The 14,669-nt window shown below is 36.9% G+C and overlaps 1 protein-coding gene across 1 annotated transcript in view; it reads right to left on the reverse strand.

The window, feature by feature from the left end:
- Nucleotides 1-656, reverse strand: part of LOC128013466 (ephrin type-A receptor 3) — a 60,787-nt gene extending 60,131 nt beyond the window's left edge. Inside the window, exon 1 of the mRNA XM_052596480.1 lies at nt 384-656. Within this exon, the coding sequence (XP_052452440.1) occupies nt 384-471 (88 nt within the window). The 5' untranslated portion in view covers nt 472-656. The remainder of the gene's footprint in view (nt 1-383) is intronic.
- Nucleotides 657-14,669: the final 14,013 nt, after the last annotated feature.

Here is a 14,669-nt window from a genome sequence, read left to right on the forward strand (position 1 = left end):
AAACAAATTACAAGTAAGTTATTAAAAATGAACATTGATATTAAATTATATTTGGTTCATAAACACATCCTAGTTATTAATCCTTCCAACTCAGCAATGCGAAGTCAAATTATTTGATAGTTCAGTAAATGCTGCTCCGCTCGCATTCTTGTTTTTGTTACTCAGAAGAGATCACGAGAATCCTACATTTTTAACGACTGCTTATTTTAATGTGTTCTAACTCCAAGGCGTATGCTATCTTTAAAGCATAAAATTTGAATACGATTGCCCCGGGAGAGAAACGAATGTACGTGAATTCGCTTTGATTATGATTCATTGCCAAAGTCCAACGAAATTCAAGAACATCCAAAGCGCGCAGACATGACAGCGGTTCTATGCCTTACCTTCATTATCTGGATAATTCCTCAAGGCTTGACACAACACCAATATATGAAAAGGAGCAAGGAAAGAGTAAATCCTAAAGCGAGCCATTTTCACGCGGCTCCACGCGCCCGCATCCCTGTGCGTAAACTTGGGGCTGGTGAGCCGGTGGCTGCGCTGGAGAACTGAACTGAGTCTGAGCTGGAGAGGAAACAGCGCGCCCGCTTGAAAGAAGATCCGACACTGGCATGAGCTGCACTCCCTGGCCACAGCGAGCGGGATGAAGGGGGGCGTCACGCGTGTGTGCGTGGCGTCAAGAAGGCGCGCGTGAGTGCGTTTCCTGGAAAACCTATTTAGTTGTAAATTGTGTAAAAAAGTGATAGTTACTGTCTAGATAGATAGATAGATAGATAGATAGATAGATAGATAGATAGATAGATAGATATAATCATTTTCTAATCAGTTATCATTATCATTCTTTATTTAAATCCTGAAAAGTGAGGTTTACCATTTTATGAAACCTTTTTAAAGTTTTATTTAAAAAAAAAGAAATGGTACATTCTATTAAATAAACTGTTGTCAGTCATGATATCGATTAAAATCTGGACATAATGTTATTGTTTTAGTATTTATGCAAACAAAAAGTCATTTTATTTATTGTTTGTTGATTTTAAATATAAAACTTAATATGTCAGTACTTTTTGAGCAATTCCAGCACACTTCAACAATAACGTGATGAAATGTATATCCTTGATCTATTTGGTCTCTATAATCATAACAAGAAATGTTCATACTATTGCATCTCTGATAGATAGATAGATAGATAGATAGATAGATAGATAGATAGATAGATAGATAGATAGATAGATAGATAGATAGATAGATAGATAGATAGATAGACTTACATCACCTATTGTCATTGGCAGTTACTTATGGACATTTAGATCAGAGGGTCAAAGTCACTTTACTGTCCTGCTGTGGCAACGTGCCGCCACATTCACCTGACCATGTAAGTCATATCACAGGCATGGGGACGCAAAGTGAACTGACACAACAGAGACCATTAGACCAAAACCTCAATGTTTGGTATTTAAAGATGAAGGTCAAATCAATACTCTTACTGCTCTTGGAAAAAGGCCACAGTTTTCCCCCCTCTGCCAGTTGGTTCCTCCCACGCAGGAGCCCTCATAAGCTCTGTCACCTACCCAAAAAAAAAATGACATCACATTTCATGTTTGAATGTGATGGCAGGAAGTGTAAATGAGACATCTCTACTGTGTAAGCCCTCTCCAACAATGGCTGACAGACAATCAGGCACACTGCCCAGGGTGTGTGGAGGAGTGCCGGGGGTGTTTATGATGGCTCAGACAAGCCTGTACACACCAGAGCTGAAAAATAAATGCAGTCAGTTTTCTTAGTGCCTCTGTCTTTTTATCTGCATTTCTCTGTCTTTCTCTTGCTGTCTATCACACTATTAGTGACAGACAGGACAGTCTGGAAAACATGTGCAAGCTACGTTTTAAAATTTCCACAAAATTAAACCTTCCTTGTATGCTTTGCAAATTGCATGTTAATTTAAAGTTCATTTATTCACCCTTGTGTTGTTTCAGACACATAATCTCTTTCTTTTGTGTAAGATAAAAAAAATATATTTTAAGCTAGACACTGTTGAATGTACAGTATTTACAATGAATGGGGTATAAAGCTTGTAATCCTTGTAAAGCATGTAAAACCACAATGAAAATGCTTTAAAAGTGTTCCAAACAACCTGAGCACTAAGTATTTGGATGCCATACAGTGGTGTTAAATGAGAAAAAGACCACATTATTCCCTCATAATTTTCCTTGTCCATGTTTTCAGGATCAAATCAATGAGTTGAACACAAGAACCACTCAAGATTCACAACAATAGTTTATTCACAAATTAAACACTGGAGTTTTGCAAAAAGTCGACTTACATTTCAAATATAATACTTTAATGATCATTTTATAAATGTTTTATATACCTTCAAGCCTGAAAGCATCAAAACAATGTATAAAGGTCAATAAAATGAAATAATTTTACTTATTTAATATTTATTGACTTACAGATTGATTTTTGAAACTCTTTAAATATTGTATCTGCTTACTGTAAAATAATTTCCCATGAACCACTGTGACTAGATTGAGTCAATATGTTATTATTTGAAAAATAAATCCAATTTGTGGACAAATCATTCATACTGTTTTAAAAATCATTCATACTGTTTTTTACTCTATTAAAAGATCCATTGATGAGATTTGAATCACAAGAACTTATCATATACAAATCAAACATTGCAATTTATATCATGAACTGACCTAGGCTACATATTATCATTGAATAATACTTTTATGGTAGTTTTGTGTAGTTATTCAGCAAGCTTAAAAAAAACATAAAGGTGAATAAATTCTGACAGAATTTGCATGAACTATCTCTTTAAAGTATTGTATATCTCTAATCTAAATTTAGTTTCATTTTCAAGTATTCAATGACCACTGTGAATGGAAGTCAGTGAGTTGAACCCAACAAACAAATAAGTCAGATTTGTAAACGAATCTTTCATGAGATTTTTTTGACCACATCAAAATATGAATTGCCAGTTTCTGACATATGAGACTGTTCTTTAAAAAAAGCATTGCAATTAAACAGGGCCATTATGTTGAGGTTTTGCAAAAGCTCCAAAACAATTTCTCTTTCTCTTTAAATGTCATATTTCTTTACCTTAAAATTACCCCCATCCCCCACCCCCGTATGCATCAGTGACCTGTCAGACGAACCTTCCTGTTTGTGGAAGATGTGGTCACGACGTGTCTTCCACAATCTCTCTCGCTGCACCACATCCCAATATAAACCTGTTTCATTATTTAGCACAGAAGAGTGAGAATCTGTTCCCATCAGCTTGAGAATCCAAAAGCGGTGGCGGTTCCAAGATCTTCATGCCCGCTCTTATTAATGAAGTGGGAGGGGCTTTGACAGGTGTACCAGGGCTGACAAATACATATCAACCTTCAACCTAAGACCTCCCGTTGGTTAGCACAGATAGCTTGAGCCTAATGAGGCTTGCTGGCAAGCTCCAGAGGCCAGACAGAGCACGAATGATCATGTCAGCTGCAGCCGAGAGCCACATGCTTTCATATTTGTCTATCATGGATGTGTAACCATCGTGGATGGGTATAGGAAGGGGGGTTTGCAGTGGAGCTCTTGAACTTTGAGCAGGGGCCCCTCTGGATTTACAGAATCCTGCTGCTGCTGCTGCATATGGGAAGAGCATTTCATATGGAGAAACATACAAATGAATGGGTCTCAGTAGCCTAATAGTGATGAATAGCTCTTAGAAAAAGCCTTTATCCTTCTCTAGGCACCCCATACTTGGACTATGCACTGGTTTTACTGGAGCTTTTAATGTTAGTGAGACAGTAAATATCTCAAAGAGATTGTTAAAGTATTGTTAAATACAAATTATCTTAATACATTGCATATTTTTTACGTATGTGCTAGGCAGATTACTTACCAATTGTAATCTTTTACTGATTCCAAATTACATGACAAAAATTATAGTTAGCAATGTAATTCCTAACATTACACATTTTAGGTAATGCAATCAGAGTACTTTTTCATTACTTTTGAACTAACTTGTTTATCACATTGATTTGATTCATATCATTAGTGCTGGGATTACATGTAATCTGGGCTACATAATTATTTAAATCCACTTCCACATTACTTTCATGAACTTATTCTTTGAACTTGGTAACTCCTAGACTGAACTTCCCAGACTGCTTTGACTATCTTGTGTGGTGCCCACAGAACAGGGCCATCTGGGACAGGTTAAACGTGGGCCGTGCCACTCCACACAGATCTGCTTCTTTGGGCCCCATATACTGACCCTAGGGCTCCGTCTACTGAAAGAGAGTCTTGCCCTGTCTGCCATGGAGCGGGGGCCGGGTCTGAGGTTCCTGCCGCCCCTCTGGAGAGCAAGCATTGTGCACTTGCCTCTTCCCACACTCCTGCTCACCTCTGGTGGGTGGAGTCTGGACCCCCGTCAATCAGCCAGCATGCGGTCCCTGATGCACCACAAGCCAGCACAAAAGAGCTTTTTTGTTTTCATTCAGTTTTGTGCAGCTCTACAAAAGTGTCTGGTGCATAGAAAGAGAAAGGGCTGCTTGCATGTCCGCTGCAGGTTTTCTGGAAGTTGCTAAGGTTTCTCTGATGTGGGAAGGTTACATTGAACATGCACTAAGCTAATTCTAGTAAAATAAATTAAAAACTCTTGCCGACAGTCAGTTTAGAGTCTTTTATAACAGAAAACCTGGCCAAAACACATTGAGAGTTCAGTAAAGGCAGGCAATGTAAGGCCACATGTCTGAGTAAAGTTCAGTGCTCTGTTTATTTAAGTCCTTGGCACTATCTGAAGGATCTTAGATGTTGTATAGCTGTGTGAATGAGTGGCTCACTCTCTGTCACACTGTGACATTCTGAATGGGGAAAAACAGGAAATTAAAGTGCAACTTAATGATGAAGGATTTTCACCTCTGCTTTTTTTATTGTGGCTCATATATAGGTTAAATCTTCAAAGCTACATTAATCCAGAAGTTAACTCTAATGTTTTTATTCATTCTCTAAAGAAATTATGAATTGTGTTTGCTTGCGCAAAAGCATTCGTCATGATGCTTAGATGTTGTGGGTTATTGGTGGTTGCTTGGGTATTTAGAATAGCTTTAGCATGTTTCCATGTAGTTGTTTGTGTATTGTGTGTGGTTCCTAAGTCCTAGGTGAAGTTTCAGTAATTTTTTATGATATCATGTTTTAAGTCGAGTTAAACAATACAGACCAGAAATTATTGAAAAATGTAATGATTTAATAATTGAATTAATAAATAAATTAAAAACACAACAAGAACACTTAAATAAGTACACCGTGTTCGTATGTATATGTATATAGGGATCATAACGGAACAGGTTTAAAAAGTGATTTTTCATTTTTATAGAATAGAATAGAATAGAATAAGCTTTGATTGCCAGGCATGTTTCGTGACAGAAGCTTCCACAGTGTATAACAAAAAAAAATATTCAATTATTTAAGTTTGATCAAATGTTTACATTTTCAATAAAAGATGATACATTTTTACCTTATTCGTGAGATGAAATTAGTGCAATTTAAAAAAATATATATGTTGACTCGTATACAGATTTCATATTTTTATAGATATTTTCTAATTATTCATGCATATTTACTATATTAGAATGAAATATCTATTTTATCTTTCATAAAAATGTTTGCGTTCATATTTAAATCTCTTTCTTGTGTACTTCCTGGTGATTGTGAGAACGGTTGACAGACATTGTTGAAAGAGCATATTGCTGGGAAGTATTACTAATATGTACTACACTATTCAAAAAGAAAACGATTTAACACTGTATTAAGATCCTCTTAAAAACCACATTACCAAAACCATCTCCATCACTTTTTCTTTCTGTTGCACTTCCTCAGACACTTACACAACACACCCCTGGAAGAACAAAACCTTGTCAGAGTTGTTTATTTTGTAATGTTTCTGAATATGTCTTCTTCTGCAATGCTTTAGAGGGCACTGGATGTCTCTTTTAGATCACAGAGGAGAGAAAAGACTCCAATCCCTCTGGCGTGGTTATATAATAACCAAGTTTTTGCAGCACTGGCTCTGTGATGTTGCACATCACTCGGGTTCACTGGGTTTCTGCTTCCATCGTCCCTGTCAAAGATGCACCAAAAAAGAATCCCGCTTCTCTCCATTTCAAGGCAGAGAAACGGATCAATCCGTAATCCTCCGGTACAAATTAGTCTTTGTAATTATTTGAGATCTCATTATCAAACAGCTGCTCTACCTAATTGAATCAATATTTAGTGATAACACATCCAGCATGCATTCAGCTGCAGAGCGGGACGACATTAAACAGGCTACAGCCGATTCTTACGGTCTCTTTAAGTAGGTCAAGATGCAGGGTTTTCCTTCAGAGTTATGCAACTTCAGGCTTCTGGAATACAGTGACTCAAAATACACAAGAGAATGAGGGATATTTTTAAGAATGCATACGGCTGGAATGTGAACATCACATTTTTTATTGCTGCAGCAATAGGATTAGATATATTGCTTTGCATAGCAGATATTTCTGTGTTGCATTCACACCGCTTTTATTGCATCTAGTGAAAATTAACTCTTATCTTTAACACACATTATTTGACCTCTCTCTCTCTCGGGATGTTAATATTTTTTGCCAAATGTTGACTTTATTAACACCATCTCTTCCTAAACACACCAGGTCCCTTGACAGAATCTCAAATCCTCAACATATAGACTGTTTCCTAATCAGACGCACACAGCTTGGGCTTTCTGCCCCAAAACGTCACTAGTCTGCCATGACCCCTGTTAACCTCTCTATTTAAAACACTGAAAAGCCCTTAAGCAAACTCCAGACTCCTATCTCTTCGCCGCAGCCTCTTAACACCAGCCTCGGGAAAAGGAATCAAGAGAAAGAAAGGAGCAAAAAGACACCATGATGTGAATCAAACCCAGAAGTTAGATTACATTTTGTAGTCTTTTGTATGGTCATGACACCAACATTTCCTCTAAAGAGGCCTTTTAAGCAAGGAGACTGAGAATCTGCTGCTGTTTTGGCATTAGACCTGTGCTGTGTTTTATTAAAGATGTCTAAATATGGTTCCAGGACGTTGATGAGACAGGGATGTCCAGTCAAACAGAGCGCAGACGCGCAGACGCCTTTAAGTCTCTGCGTTCTACCTGAGTGACCTGAGAGAAAATGATGGAGCGGCCTCATCTGTGCTGTATTATAGCTGTGGTATATGTGAAAGGTCTCTGTATCGATCTATAGGACATAGTCAATATTCATAACCTGCAATGATAACACTCATTGTCTCTCCAGAATCTGAGATGTCAGAAGGGATAAGGTCAGCCTTTGTCTGCCTAATGGTGCAATGAACAGCAAATATTAATTAATAATTAATATAATATAAATTATATTTTATTACAATTACAATTCATTACAATATTATCATATGTTGATACCTCTTAAACTGAAATACATAAATTACTGTTCAAAGTTTTGTGATTTTGAAAGGTCTCTAATGCTAAAAAGGCATTTCTTTAATTCAAAATACAGTAAAATTAAAAATATTATAACATTTAAAATAACTTTTCTATTTAAATATGTATACAATATGTAATTTATTCCTTTGATGACAAAGCAGAATTTTCAGCAGCCATTATTTCAGTGTTCAGTCACATGATCCTTCAGAAATCATTCTAAGATGCTGACTAAAAAACACTTACTAGTAGTAGTATTGTTGTTGTTGTTGTCATCAGTGTCATCAGTTGATGATTTGTTTTTTGGAAACCATGATACATTCTTTCCATGATTCTTGATCAATAGAATCTATTTAAAAGCATTTAATGATTTTTTTTTCCTTCATTTTATCACTTTTGATCCATTCCATGTTTGCCACTTTGCTAATTAAAAGTATTAACTTCTTTAAAAAAAAAAAAAAAAAACTTCTACAATATACAATATTTGATGGCAAGTGATGCTAATACCAGTACTGTATTCACTCATGAAATTTATATGTACTGCTGGATCCCAAAAAACATTACTGTTTTATCATGTTTGTTTGTTTTTTAAATGGTGATATCATGCTATGTTTTTTTTTTTTTTTTTTTGTAAGTGAAGCTGTCATTTTACCTCTTTATTTGAGCATTCTCTCCTTCTGTCCAGGCTTTCTGGACACATTTTACCCTCTTGGTAAATCATTTGTAACACCATGTGCATCCTTTTTTCCAAAGTTGTCTATCTGCGCTCTTGCGAGTCCGGCGTCCATGTTGCCCCTCTGACAGGGAGCAGGTGTGTTTTCCACCACATTACACACACTCTGATGAGAGCACAGTGAAGCAGCAGGTGTCTAATTTTACCCAGCCTTCCTCCAAGTGCATAGGCTCACATTCACACTACACACACTTCTTCTATAGCAAACCCCCAATTTCACATGATTGAAGGACATTTAAAGACAAGGAGATGGACATCATAAAAAGAGGCTAAAAAAGTGTTACAGAGTTAAGAGTAAAGCTGAGAAGTGCTCACAGTCATAATGAAACTCGCCACAAACAAAAAGCAGAAACCCTGACAAGCTTCAAGTTCCTGTCCAGAAAGACATTCTTCTTAAAATGCCTGTCTCAAAAGGATGTTACATAAAAGCCTCTATTTTTAGCAATTAAAACAGCGTAATTAGTTGTTGCTATTATTGTCAATGCATTCAGATGCACATACTAAAACACTGTAATTGTTTCAAGGCATGTCTATAGTTTATAGGCTTACTCCTCAATTTTATGAAAGGCATTTCACACAAGAGAAGTGAAACCATTTAAAATAAGGCATACAACTAGACAAACTGTTAGTACACAGCATTATTATTAACTCTGAACTGTAAATGATCACTGAGACTTCACTTGCTGCCAACAGAAGAGAATAATTTATAACATTAAAAACCAATGCTTCATTTATGGTGGAATTTTGTATCTTCTGTCATATAACTCCACCTGGTGGTCAATATTAAAACAATATTTCATGAAAGCAAGCAACAAGTCCGCTATTTACGTACAATGAACCTGACAATTAACTAGATGCATGAAAGCATACTGTGTTCTGCGTATTAGTGTTTAAAGTTGCAGATATCTTTCTTCTTCTTCTGAATCTTTCCTAAGAGGATTCGATTCCTGCTTCTTGAAAAAGAGACTATCAGGTGTTCCTGAAACAGACCTGAAACCGTGTGGCTTTGTGGTTAAAGCATTCACTCTTTCATACTGTGATATTTTAAATATTATTTGAAATATAAATATACATCAGATATTTAGTCAGTTTACTTTTTCTTTTAAAAGAAAAAGAAAAAAATGAACAGAAATGAAGTTCCTGGTCGTTATATTTTTCTTTCTTAATGTATTTAATAATAATTCCAAAATCAAATCTGCACAACAACATGCATTTTGCAATATTAAATGTTTCTAAAAAAATATACAAACATTGAAAACAAAAATACATTCTTGATTAGAGATTATAAAATCTGTGAAGCAGAATAAATTCATTTCAAAAGAGATTGATAATGTACACACTCAGCATAAAACAGTTGTGAATACTTATTTTTGACATCTTACAAATTAAGGTTTATGTCAGTTGGCAGGTCAAACAATACATTCCAAAAGTAAACAAACAACTCAAAATGTATTTTTATTCTTTTGTCTGCGTCTCTTTCCTTTGTTATTTTTGTTCCGTCTCTTGGCATTTTGGCTTGGCAAGGCTTTTGGATCAGTCGTTTTTTTCTGGTCCACCGTTCTTATAATTTTTTTGATCCATTCTGAATCTGGATCAAAACACCTAATTTTCCTTCCTACAGTCAACAAGCTAAGAAGATAAACAATGAAAATAATGGTAAAAATCAATTTTATTTGGATGCTAAATTACTATTTAAAGCACTGTAAGCCCTGTCAACTTTAGTTTTACAACTTGTTTTTAATTAATTTGTAACTTCATCAAAAAAAAAAAAACTGAATAAACATCAAGTATGGGAATTTCTTTACTTACACAATTGCGTTGATAGGGCACACTCCTGCTCTCTGAACTGTGTAACTCAACACTCTGTTTTTGTGTATTCTGTCTTTGCTTGTCCTCAAACAGCATGTTGAAGAAAGATGACTTGCTTCTGTATGACAAAAAGAAACCGCACTTATTTTTGAAATATTAAACCATTTCTGGACTTTAACTTCTGATTTAAGCGTTCAAATTGAAAACACACCAACCCTTTCCAGGAATCATGAATGAGTAACAAAATGTAAACTTAAACTCACCTGCAGTAAGGCAGAGCAGAAACAGCACAAGGCAGAAAAGAAGACAGACGAGCGACCTCATGACGGCTGTACAAAGAGACACTAACTGAAACTACTCCTTACATAACCTTAATATTTCTCACTTTCAGTTTCTTCACTCTTTTGTGCACATGCACAAGCACAAGCACACACACACAAACCTCAACCTCCAAAATGGGTATTGTGTATGTGAGAGAATGTGTTCGAATGAGCCTCCATCTGATGAGTGGAAAAAGCCACTACACAGCTTGCCACAACGTGGGTAGCTACTGTAGATGAATGGAGTTGCATTGCGAAAATACATGAACAACTATAGATAAGAACTGCACACTTTTATGACTCGTGATAATGCATACAACTTGAGTTGCATGCAATGCTTCAATATGTTGCCTTTATGATCATAAGAAAATTCATAGAATGAGGCCATAATCATTGTAGCCACTTAAGGGGGACAAGTATCCCCCAAATTTAGAACTTATCAAAATGGTACAACAAGTTACACAGCTGTCTATGGATGCTCAACAATGTCAAAATGATTGAGCTGGCCAATCAAAGAAAGAGTGAAAAAGAGTGCAAATTCCAGGGAGAAGTGTCTGTTTACCATTGAAAGAGAGCGAGGTAAGATGGAAGTAGCAAAATTGTTAACATTTAACAACTGTTTAATGATATTGTTAAACAACTGACAGAAATATCCAGAAATCCAGAAATATTGCAGAAATGCAATCCAGCTCAATGGTCTCTTCAAATTTCAGAATTGTAAAATATGGTAATTGCAAAACATCATTTTAGAGTTAATGATGAAGGTTTGAGCCACTGATAAGCAGTTATGAAGGAGAGAGATTAAGCATGAATGAATTATCTGAGCAAGTAAAACTGCTTCAAAAACAGCAAATTGTCGCTGATGAGTAATGTAATTTCATTTTTATGTCGCAAATTATTTTTATGAAAAAGGTCTATCATGTGTCTGTACTGTAAGAGATAGGAAACATACTCCAAAGGTAATAAATAGTCGTTTTGAAGGACAGACATTGTTCTTTGTTTACAGAACAGGATCCTTCTAATGGCCAGTTTGACCAATATCATTGTATTGTTGCATACTAGTATACAAATCTTTATTTGACCCTCTAACTTTAACACTCACTATTCTAATTCTATTCTTTAAAAAATCTAACTACCTTTCTAATCTTTTTGTATTTCTATTCTATCCTTTTCATTTATTATGCAATTGTATATGTATGTGTGTGTGTATGTGTAAAGACCTCTAACTAGCTTGCTCTATTCTTTTATTTTTTATTCTATGTTTTCTTTTTATTTATTATATTAGTTAAAATCCCATGCTACGTGTACTGTGTTAACCTAACTGAGACGTGTTATAGCACTTATATATCATTGCTCTTTTTGTTGTTTTTGATTCCTTCCACTGTCTTCATCTGTAAGTCGCTTTGGATAAAAGCGTCTGCTAAATGAATAAATGTAAATGTAATACAAATGCAACCATCATTCCACACCACAAAAACCTGACCTGCTTTTATTGAATAAAAATTGCTCAGAAGAAACACTCACTTTAGAACCGTACAGATATAGACATATCTGTAAATTCATGCATTAACTGGCTAAAAAAAAAATGTCAATATGCTTTACATTTAAATCCTTGCTCTACTGAAAACATGAGACATGCACATGACTTAGTTTAGAAAACACATTGTCAACCAGTCTATTCTAATCTAAGCACCCACATTTTCTCAACAAACACACCCTGTGATCTACTCCACCTCTTCTCAAACCAAGGGGAGTTCCATGCATCATGCAAGGGGTCTTTGTTTCCCATGTCTATTGTCTTGTGTGTCAGCACATGGGTTTGTTGCTGTTTTTTTCAGCCATATGCCTCTCTAACCCCTCCTTGTTTCCTCTTTACCATGCACTTTTTAGCCCTTGACTAGTCCTTGTTGGTCTAATTTTGCTCACCTGTTCCTTGCATGCTTTCACCCCTAAAGTTCCCCTTGTCCTCTTAATTCTGCCTGTTTGTGGTCATGCTCACCCTCATCTTCATGCTATCTGTGGCTTTGGCTAAGTATGTGTTCCTTACCCCTTGCCTGGATTATCTTGTCTAGCCCCTTGTAATTCTATGTTCTAGCCTTGGTCTTTGTTTTTGGATTTTGTCTGTTTTGACTTTTTGATTTTAAGTATTCATCTAGTTCTTTTAGTCCTGATGTCTTGTTAGCATTTTTGGTTGATATTTTAAGTTTGTGTTGGTTAAATAAGTAATTATTTCCTTTTTGTCTTGTTGTACTTTCCTGACCTGTTTCCTATGAAATCCTGCCTGCTGGTTCCCCCTGCCTGGCACATGTTCCACTTCAGTCTGTGGTCAACAAGTACTTGAGCTCAGCTTTGTGGTGCCTTGCACTGTCCTCCTCATCTGCACAGTCTTGCTGTTTCCTCTGCAGCTCTTCTGCCAGTTGATGTCTGAGGCCATTCCGGTATTAACTGTCTCATCTTTTACCTATGTCCCTCCTGATAAATCAGCAGTCAAGCTAGTTTCAGACACCTTGAGTAGCCTGAGATTGCTGCATCCATCCTTGGGACGGTCAAACCAGTTCCACACACTCGTGAGTTGACTTAGACTGCTGTGGCTATCCTTGCCCTAGTAAAGTCTGTTCCAGTTATTCCAGATTTGACTGACTGCAGCCATCACTGTGTCAAACTTGTTTAAGACACTCCTGAGTTGACAGATCACTGCAGCCATCCTAGCCTCAGTTAAATCTGTTCCAATCATGCCTAAGGTGACCAGTCTGCTGTGATCTTCCTTGCTTCAGTTAAACCAGTTCTAGACACCTCTGAGTTGGCCAAGACCACTGGAGCTATCAGTGTCAGTCAAGTCAGTTCCAGGCAATCTTGAGTTTATCCAGACTGCTACACCCATTCTAATGGCAGTAAAGTTACAGTTATGAAGTGTTTTCCTAAGCCACCCAGTCTATTTGATTTATAAACAGACGTTATGCCACAGACTGTTCCAACTTGTCATGCCACGCCTACAGAAGTTATTCCATTGTGATTGTGATTGCTCCTGCCTGTCATTTTTCACCCACTGAATTTGTTACTGTCTTGCCTGTTATGTCAAATCCACAGAAATTGTCCCTAAAGTCATGTCACATCATGTTCATGGAGACTATTTATATCTGTCAAGTCATGCCTTAAGAGAAAGGTTATTCCTACCTTTCATGTCTTGACCATATAAGGTTTTCATCAGGTTGTTCCCAACAGTTAGGCCATGGCCACAGACAGTGTTCCTTCCTGTCAAGTTGTGGCCATATAAAATGTTCCTGTCTAAGGTTGTCCACCTAGAGATTTGTTGCCGTTTTGTTGAGCCTACAGTGGTGGTTCCTGCTAGTCAAGTTTTGTCCTCAGAGATCAGACCAGTTCTCAGCTGTTTCTGATGAGCCTTGGATGATGTTCCTAGTGGTTGTGTTCCACCCAAATCTTGTTCCTTTCAGTTTTGTTCTTGAAGATTGATCCTATCTGTCTTTCTAAGCCAACAGAGGTTGTTCCTGCTAGTCAACTTCATTTGTGCCCTCTACCCACTTTCTGCACTCTGGCCACAACCATCCTGCACCTATAGCCTGGTCAGTTGGGAGGGGGTATATTTGATTTAAGCATTTAGCAGACACTTTTATTCAAAGCGACTTCCGGTGCATTCAGGCTATTTTTTATTTTTACCAGGATATGCCAGGGACAGTGCTCTGGCTCAAACTTCTCTCCCTCTCACTTACTCAGATGTGCGTCATTGAATATGCTGCATGAGTGCCCACTTCTGGCGGAACCCTTGCAATGGGATGAACTAAAATGTCCTAAGCCCTTGATAAATTCAAATCTGCTATGGAGTTAGATAATTGTTTACTTTTTTTTTCTCAAGAATTTGTTTGGTGCAGCATTTTATTTATGCTTGGGCTGTTATAAATGTAAATATATATATGTATATATTATAGAGTTATTTGGGCTGGGGATAAAAAAACAAAATCTGTGATTATGTCACAGTCATGCTCCATTGTTTGTCTAAAGGGTGCATATGAAGTAAGCTCACTCCATTGTTCAAAATCAGGGGGTCGTGGGTTTGTCTATATACACTTCTCTCATCCACTTCAAAAAGTGGAACTCACTGCAAAATGACAGCAGGGATTTCCCCAAGGGGAAGTGCCTAGGGAAGTTTGCGAGTGAGTGTCCAAAAGTGGAGTGGAACACAGCTTTTGTCCAGTCTTTTTTGGTCTAATTGTGCTCACCTGTTCCCCTTGCCCTCTTGTCTTTGCCAGTTCATGGTCATTCATGCCCTCACTTGCCCTCTGTGGATGTGGCTGAATATATGTTCCTTGACCTTTGTCTTGTGCCCTAG

Source organism: Carassius gibelio, chromosome B24 (genome assembly GCF_023724105.1).
Source record: "Carassius gibelio isolate Cgi1373 ecotype wild population from Czech Republic chromosome B24, carGib1.2-hapl.c, whole genome shotgun sequence".
Lineage (NCBI taxonomy): Eukaryota > Metazoa > Chordata > Actinopteri > Cypriniformes > Cyprinidae > Carassius > Carassius gibelio.